This window comes from Kryptolebias marmoratus, linkage group LG8, assembly GCF_001649575.2.
Source record: "Kryptolebias marmoratus isolate JLee-2015 linkage group LG8, ASM164957v2, whole genome shotgun sequence".
NCBI lineage: Eukaryota > Metazoa > Chordata > Actinopteri > Cyprinodontiformes > Rivulidae > Kryptolebias > Kryptolebias marmoratus.
This window is the reverse complement of record NC_051437.1, coordinates 1,993,640-2,001,975: the sequence shown is the minus strand read 5'-3', so window position 1 is coordinate 2,001,975 and position 8,336 is coordinate 1,993,640. Positions and strand designations below refer to the sequence as shown.

The window sequence follows — 8,336 nt, the reverse complement described above, 5'->3', positions numbered from 1 at the left end:
CTCAGACAAAAAAAAAAAAAAAAAAAAAAAACGAAACAAAAAAAACAAAACAAAGAAGCTTCATGCAAATTTGTTCAAGTTAACTGAATTATGTTTTTTTAACAAGTTAGCCTAATCATAACACCTAAGTCATTTTAATTTAGATTTATTTTAAGTTTGTGTTACAATCATGTTTTTAAATAGTAATCAGTGAACATATCTTGTTTTTTTCACATTTGAAGAGTTCTCCTGAGGACTAAAACTGATGGATGGATCAAATTTTAGGTGGCTGAACAACAACAGCAGTTTCACAGTTTGATTTACACTTTACAGATATTTTGTGAATCTGTCTATCACAGTGTTTAATGAGTTGTTTTTTATGGTTTCTTTAGTCAAAAAACTAGCTGTTATAGTGAGAAATAAATAAACAAATCCCTTTCTTCTGACCTTAATAAATCTTTATACTTACAAATTCTTAAACCATGGGACCCATTGCAGCTGTTTTTGTAAGCCCCATCTACCTGAGCAGCAGATGAAGATTTGATGCAGAACGAGCAGAGAATTAGAAACATATGAGCTGATATGGAGTGAAACTTGAAAGTGTTAATATAGATATATGATGGAAACTTGATTTAAGGCTCCATTTTGCATATAAAATATGATGTCATATAAAATGTATGTTTTTTATGATTTCCAGTAGTAGTCTATACTTCCCCCTCACACTGCAAGCAGCCTTGTATAATCTGACTGGACAGCTGGAGCTCATCTGCAGCCTGAAATGTTCAGACTCACTCAAACCCAAACCACACGTTTACTGGAAGAAAGTTTGTTTTGCAAATCTTGAGACTTCTGGCATGTATAACCCCAAGACAAGCTGTAAATATGAGTGCTTAGGGCTGTGCATAAATACATCAAATAGATTGTAAAAACTGAGCTGAAGTTTATGAGTTCGTAAAAGTTCTTCAACTACAAAAAATTAAATGCATCTTTTAGGTTTTTTGACCCATCCACACAGTTCTAGATTTTTGAAAAACATAGTTGTTTGTTTTGTTTTATTTTTTGCAGTGTTTGCAAAAAAGTTTTTGGTGATAAAAACCTTTTTTAAAATGCATTCCAACATAAAGATCTTTTAAAAACCTAGTTTCTCTTGGATCTATTTAAATCACTTTGTAAAAAACATGATGTGGCAGGAAAGGTTTCACAGGCCCGCTATCCCTTTATGTCCTAGAAATGCAATAAATATAGAACTGTATTATCTGTTTTTCTGGATCTGTCTCGCTTTGTCTTGATCCTGTTGTCATCAATCCTTGATCGTTTGTTGAAATGCTTATTAATTAGAAGGAAACTGTAAATTGTATCCAAAAAAAGGGTGGACAAATCATTAATCAATTATGCCCTTTCTTTTTACTTTGATATTTTGCTAATGTGGACATTCTTGTCATTTAGTCATGTGTTGGAGGCTCTTTAGTTAGAATGTGTGGACTAACAAAATTATATAAACTGAGAAAATATTTTTTTAAGATAAATAGCTTGAGTGATGTAGAAGGGACCTTTATTGTCCAGTTTGACATGCAGTGATGTACTCCTTGACTGACATTATACCCAGAAATTATATACAAAGCCTGCTTGATTTATTAACAGGTTGTTCACTTGTCTCATTAACTGTCACATGCACTGTTTAAGGGTGAAAACATAATTGTGAGATGCTTCTCTCAAAGTACAGTCATGAGAAAAAGAAAGTCTACCCTCTTTCAGTACTAGATTTTACATAACGGGAAATAATAAAAATTATCTGGTCTTTACCAGGTTCTAAAATTATTCAAATCTAATCTCAAGCGTAAAAAAACACTCAACAGATTCCATCATGTCATTATTTATTAAACAAAAATGAAGCCAAAATGAAAAAGCTGTGTGTGGAATTACTGCATCCAGCCGCTGATCCAAAAGCTTGTAGAACCTTCTTTAGCAGCCAAAATTCTCAGCAGTGTTTTTCTGTGGGACTTTCTCAGTCTCTTACATGGTTGTGGAGGAATTTTGGCCAACTTTTCTCTCTAACGTTGCTTCAATTCATTGAGGGTTGCATACATTCATTTCTGCACCCCTTTTTGAAGGTCCTAACACAGCATTTCAATCAGGTTGATTTCGGAACTTTGACTGATTCATATTTTTTCAGCCTCTGTTGTAGATTAGCTGCTGTGTTTGGGATCATTGTCTTGTTGCATCATGACCCAGTTTGGTGCAATCTTCAGCTGTCAGACTGATGGCCTCATATTTGACTTTCAGATTCTTTGGTCTATAGAGGAATTCATGATTGACTCAATGGCTGCATGGTACTCAGGCCCTGAGGCTGCAAAACAAGCCCAAATTAACAGCTTTCCACCATCTTACTGACAGTTTGTGCTTGACAAAAAGAGTGGACTTAGTTTTTCTACACACAGCTTTTCCATTTGTGTGGAAAGAAAATGGCACTCCACTAACATGGAAGAATTGTATTTAACCTGGAGAGACCACAGAGAGTCTCTCAGCTAGACAACAGAGGTGTTGTGTGTTTTTGTACATTTGAGATTAGATTTGAATAATTTAAAGACCACAAAGACTGGATCCTTTTTTATTATGTCCTGACACATAAATCCCTAGAACTGAAAGAGAGTGTCTTTTTTTTTACCAAGACTGTAAATTTGTCTGAGTTTTTTTTTATTAAATAATTCATTAAAACAATAAAAATACATTGTGCAGTCTAATATTTTTTCTTATTGTTTCATTTGAAATGTTGCTTCTTTGTCTTTCATTTGCCCTCTCTGAATCTTTCAGGTCAATCATGGAAGGCGCTGAGTGCCACAGACAAGCGACCATTTGTGGAGGAGGCAGAACGTCTTCGTGTCCAACACCTACAGGATCACCCAAACTACAAATATAGGCCTCGCCGCAAAAAGACCACAAAAAAACTTAAGCGAGTTGAACCAGGCCTTCTGTTGCACAGCTTAGCTCAGGGTGGGGCACCAGGCCTTGGTTTAGGAACTAGTATTAGCCCCTTGGCTTCAGAAGGCGTCTCTGGAAGTTCTGCTTATGGACACCCAGTTGCCCATCCCTCACACCACCACCCTCCCCACCACCTTCTTCCATCTTTGGGGCACTTCAGGGACCTCCAGGCCCCAGGGCAACCAGAGCTGGAGAGCTATGGCTTACCCACTCCAGAAATGTCCCCTCTTGATGTTCTGAAGGATGGAGCAGGGGAGTCTGTGTTTTTCCCCCAACAAATGCAAGAGGAAGCAGGGATAGTAGGTTGGAATGGTTACCATCACCATCTTCACCACCATCATAACCAACTGTACAGCCAGCACTACACCAGTCCCAGTCACCACAGTTCCATACATGCCATGGGTTCTGGTGGCAGTTTAAATTCCAGCTGTAGTCCAGGTAGAAATTTGAGACTTGACTCTAGAATAAACTCAGCTGAATCAAATATGACGTCATGCATGACATCCGGATTGAATCCCAGTCATTCCTCCACTCACCAAGTGGCCTTAAGAAGTCCTGCAAAATGCCTCCCACCTGTAGCTGACACCTCATCTCTGGTTTCCTACTCTCATTCCTCCCTCAGCCACTCAGAGCCTGTAAAATGCCAACAATCAACCCTGAGCACAGCTCCTGTTGGCTACTTTGGCCAAGTTTATGGGAGCGGTGCCACAACTGCCACACATTTCACCTCCTGTCATCTGGGGCAGCTTTCACCTCCTCCTGAAACTCCTCCCAATTCTTGCTCATCCTCCAGCATTCCCCCTCCAGCAACTTTTGTCCGTTCTGTGCACTCAGAACACTCAAACATAGAGACAAGTGGGCACATGGGGTCTTCTACAGACTTTTGGTCTGCAATGGACAGACATGATTTTGACCAGTATGTAAATATGGGTGCAAACATGGGGAGGAATCGAGAGGTCTGTAGACTCGGTGGGGTCTGTGCAGGTGGGCCAAAAATCATGGCTAGGTGTAGTAGCATCAGTGCAAGTAGTAGCAATAATAGTATTGTTAGCAGTAACATTAACAGAGATGCGAGTAGTGTTGTAAATGGTGTTGATGATGGGACCAGTCCTTTAATATCTGCTCTCTCTGATGCCAGTAGTGCTGTTTATTACAGTACCTGTATCACTGGTTAAAAACATATCCTCATCTCCCAATCTGCATGAAGCTTTCATTGTATTTGTTTCTTTGTTAATTTGAATTTTTGTGACATACAAGGAACTATGTTGGGAAAATGATCTTTGGCTTATAATCTCAGTGAAATTATGATCATATCCAACTTTTCTAAATTAAAAAAAAAATATACCCCATTTTCCGGTCTATAAAGAGCACTTAAAAGCTTTCAATTTTCTCAAAAAACAACAGTGCACCTTATAATGCGCCTTTTAAGAAGTCGTAATCTTTTAGTACGACTTTGGTAAACTACAAAGCTGCACCACTGGCAGCATTAGGCCCTCACATACTCGGGCATGCTGTGTGTACTCCGTGAGCCGCGCGGACTCCGGGCCGACTGTCCGGGTGGACTGTCCGGGGACGGTTGAGACTTCATACTCGAGCATAAAATTCTCCTGTAACAAATTTCAGTCATGGCATCAGGAAGAAGACGAGGAAGAAGAAATTGCTTCCCCCTTAGTTTTAAAAAACAAAAGGAAAGAAGGAGCCTTTAGCCAAGTTTTTTTCACCACCAGGGCAGTCACTGCACACCTGTCAGTGCTGCACAGAGAGCAGCAGTCATGCTGCTCGCTGGCACCGATTCTCACCTGAGAGCGGTTGGTGTTGCACACAAAACAGTTCAATGTGAACACCGTTTCTCACTGGGCAGTTTATTGTGCTTGTGGATTGAACTGACACACCATTTCTGCTTATACATGTTATTTTGTAGATCCTATTAAACTAAAAACAGTATGACAACAGAGCTTTTTTCCACCAGAAATTGTTGACAAGGAAAGCAAAACCTAAAATGATCACAGCTGCAGAACATTTTATTTGCTAAAATGGCAAAAAAAAGCAAACCAAAAGAAAAACAAAAACTCTGACCTTTGAAGTGTACGTCCATGTTCATGTTGTAAGATAATTTTTTTAATATTGCAACTAATTTCTGACAAATGTAGAACTAGGGTTTTAAATGGATATAGATAATACAGCAAGAATAACTCAAAGTAAGAACAGGCTGACTTCTATTTGTAGCTGGTTCTTCGTTTCTGACAATTATGTTAAACAAGGTTGTATTTATCTCAAAATACAAAGTTACCCCAAGTCTCCTTGTCTGTAACAGTTTTTCTCAAAAGCAAAAAGTTAGAATACGTATATGAAAGAGTCAATAAAAAAATCTCACAGTCCATTTTTCACCAAATGAGAATGAAAATGGAGCCTCATACTATGTGAGAAACCCACTTGAAGCTAAAATTACACTGTAGGGATGTGAAATAAAAACTATATACATACAATAAATTCCTTGCACTGCATTATAAAATATATTCCTAAGATGGAAGCCAATTATTTAAGATCTATTGGATCCATATTAACATATTAACAAACTAACGCCTAATTTGAGGGGTCGCAGAACTGACTGGAAAGCTGCCATAATAAAACAACTCAAACTCAAGAATTTCATAGCGGTTCAAGTGCACACAATTTTAGTATAAACCTTTACAGCACAGTTAACTTTGCATTACATGATTATTCTTGCAGAAATATGTTATAAAAAATAAGTTCCTGCTCATAGTGATCCCAGACTGAACTGGGCTAAAATTAAAATTAGCTGTTGCTAATTGTGCTTAAATACCCATAAAATTATTTAAAAAAAACTGTAATATGAATGTAATTGGGATATTTATTTATTATCATTCAAATAAACTGTTGTCAAATTGTTTAGATTTGATTTGTTGTGATAGTTAAAAATACTACACCACTATCCATTTTTTACTGTAGATTAGGTTTAAGTCACAGCTACATCAGAAATGAGTTCATCTGTTGTCTACAGGTTTCTGATGTCTCTGAAAAGGGACTCTGTGCTTCTTACAGAGGTTTATGCTTTCACTCTTGTGTTTCTGACAGAAAAACTGAAAACAACTGCATGTTACAACCAGAGCACGGTTTTAAATCTCAGTTCATGGAAACAAAATGCTGTAGTGGCTCATAATGACAAACTAGAGATTTTATTGCTAGCACAATTCAAATCTAGATTTTTATTATTTTTTTAATTGCAAATTGTTAATTTGACTGTGACAGATAGAATAAGGCTGTAGAGGAATAAAAACAAACATTGAATTAACTGCATTGTGTGTACAAAGACCCGAAGGAAATTTTTCACAAGACTATATTTTTAAAAATATCTACCGGAAATATTAGTTTTGACATTTTATACTAGTGCGTGACAATCATCTTGACTGAGTTAGGAGAAATTCATGCTGGAAACCTCACTGTAAAAGAAAAGAAGACTTGGTGGCAGAGACTCAGTCCAGTATCCACATTTATCTCAGAAGTGTTGCTGGGAAAGCCTTGGATGCTAACCCAGAACAGACCACTTTTGTCTCCCACAAACTATCCAATGTTCGACAAGTTTGGAGTGGGTTTAACATGGTTCCCTCTATGTCTAAGTCTCCATCTCAGGACCCCATGCCAAACTGTTTGTATATATATATTTTTTTCTTCTTCCTGGCAAACACAAATAAATGTTGATTCCTTCTTACCACAAAAACCTCTTTGGTATACCAGACAGATCAGTTGTTTAAACAATATGTACTTAGGTCTACAAATACCAAAAGCTCAGATTTCAGAGTACTTACAGAACTGGTCTGGTATAGTAGATTGTGAAATTATTGTCACTTATACATTTCCCACAAAGTTTGCTAATTTGTTCAAATCACCTTCATGAAACAAGATATGTGTACACAGTTTGATTGTTTTATGATTTTTGGAAACCATGGTCTGATGTAGCTTTTTTACTGTAAATGTAGGTTTAACTGTTATTGGCTGGATGTGAAAAAGAGAAACTCTGAAATGTTCTCTTTGCACTGGGTTTATTGTATTAGCTGTACATTAGGAATATTACTTATTAAAGGACCAAATGCTGATCATTCATTTTTTGTTGTTGTTGTACAGAATGAACTTGTTGTCATTTGTTTTATTTTTCTGAAAGGAATAGTATTTTGGAGTTACAGTTCTCTGCTTTCTTGCAGATAATGATAGTTTTTCTGTTTGTGCTGTACATGGTGAGTTAGTTTAGCTTAATTTAGCTGTTAACAGGTAAAACTGAAGAAATGAAAAAGTTAATCTTTTAACATCTTTGTAATACTATTGTACAGACTTAAATGATAAATATTCCTCTTTATTGATGGGTTTAAAATTTGAGATTTAAATGAAAAAGTCATAGAGGTTTTTGTGTTAAGTTAGGCTAATCACACCCTGAAACATTACTTAAATCAGACATAAAAATGTTCAACACCTACTTTAAAGAAATAAATGGTGAATAAAGTAATTAAAGTAGTTTGTTTTATTTATTTTCAGTTTAATTCAGTTTATTTATGTTTAGCCAACTCACTACAAAAGTCATGCTTGGAGTTCTCATCTGTCTCTTAAAATACAGAATTGTAACGTATCTGAATTAGGCAAAAATCAACATTATATGTTTTGTGACCTTGTAAACCAAAATGTCTGAGGATTTCATCTATGTGCATGTGTAGATAAGAACTTATGTGTGTAAAAAAAGATTTTCATTTGTAAAATATAAGTACACAGGTTACATTTTTTTGTTGAGGTCTGTTTACAGATATAAAGCAAAAAACTATATGTAAAACTTTGCACTCAATTTTCTTAACTTGTGTATCAAATTCTGTTTTATTGATGCTATGGCCTTTTTTATATATATTACTGTTAACAGTGAAAGGTGCCTGTGGCAGCTTCTTCCTGCATCCTGTGAGACTCTTGTGCCGGATTGTGGCTGTGCATATTGACGCACTGTGAATGGAGTGGCTTCATGGTGCTTCTGTAGGATATGTTCTTGAAATCAAATAATATTAAAACTAAATAAAAGTATATTTGTATATCGTGAGTATGATAAAGGTGTGTCTCCATTTAACTGTTAAAATTAAAATGGTGATATTTTAAATATTATAGCACGTGTAGTCCTTTGCACAGAACAAAAAACTTTAAATGATCCATATTTTATTTATCAGACTTTTACAGACTTTTTTGGATTTAAATAACTACATGAGCAGATATCTTGAAAATATAATCCCTCTAAATGAAATAGTCATTTTGAAGCAGAAATGTATCAATCTGGCAAATAAAAAATGGCAATTTCTGCATATTTTATACTGTGCAAAGGACTTCTTGTG

At 36.1% G+C, this 8,336-nt stretch overlaps 1 protein-coding gene across 1 annotated transcript in view; it reads left to right on the top strand.

Annotated features, from left to right (window-relative positions):
- sox18 (SRY-box transcription factor 18) overlaps positions 1-8,050 on the top strand; it is an 8,886-nt gene extending 836 nt beyond the window's left edge. Inside the window, exon 2 of the mRNA XM_017409400.3 lies at positions 2,791-8,050. Within this exon, the coding sequence (XP_017264889.1) occupies positions 2,791-4,133 (1,343 nt within the window). The 3' untranslated portion in view covers positions 4,134-8,050. The remainder of the gene's footprint in view (positions 1-2,790) is intronic.
- The last annotated feature ends 286 nt before the right edge of the window (positions 8,051-8,336 follow it).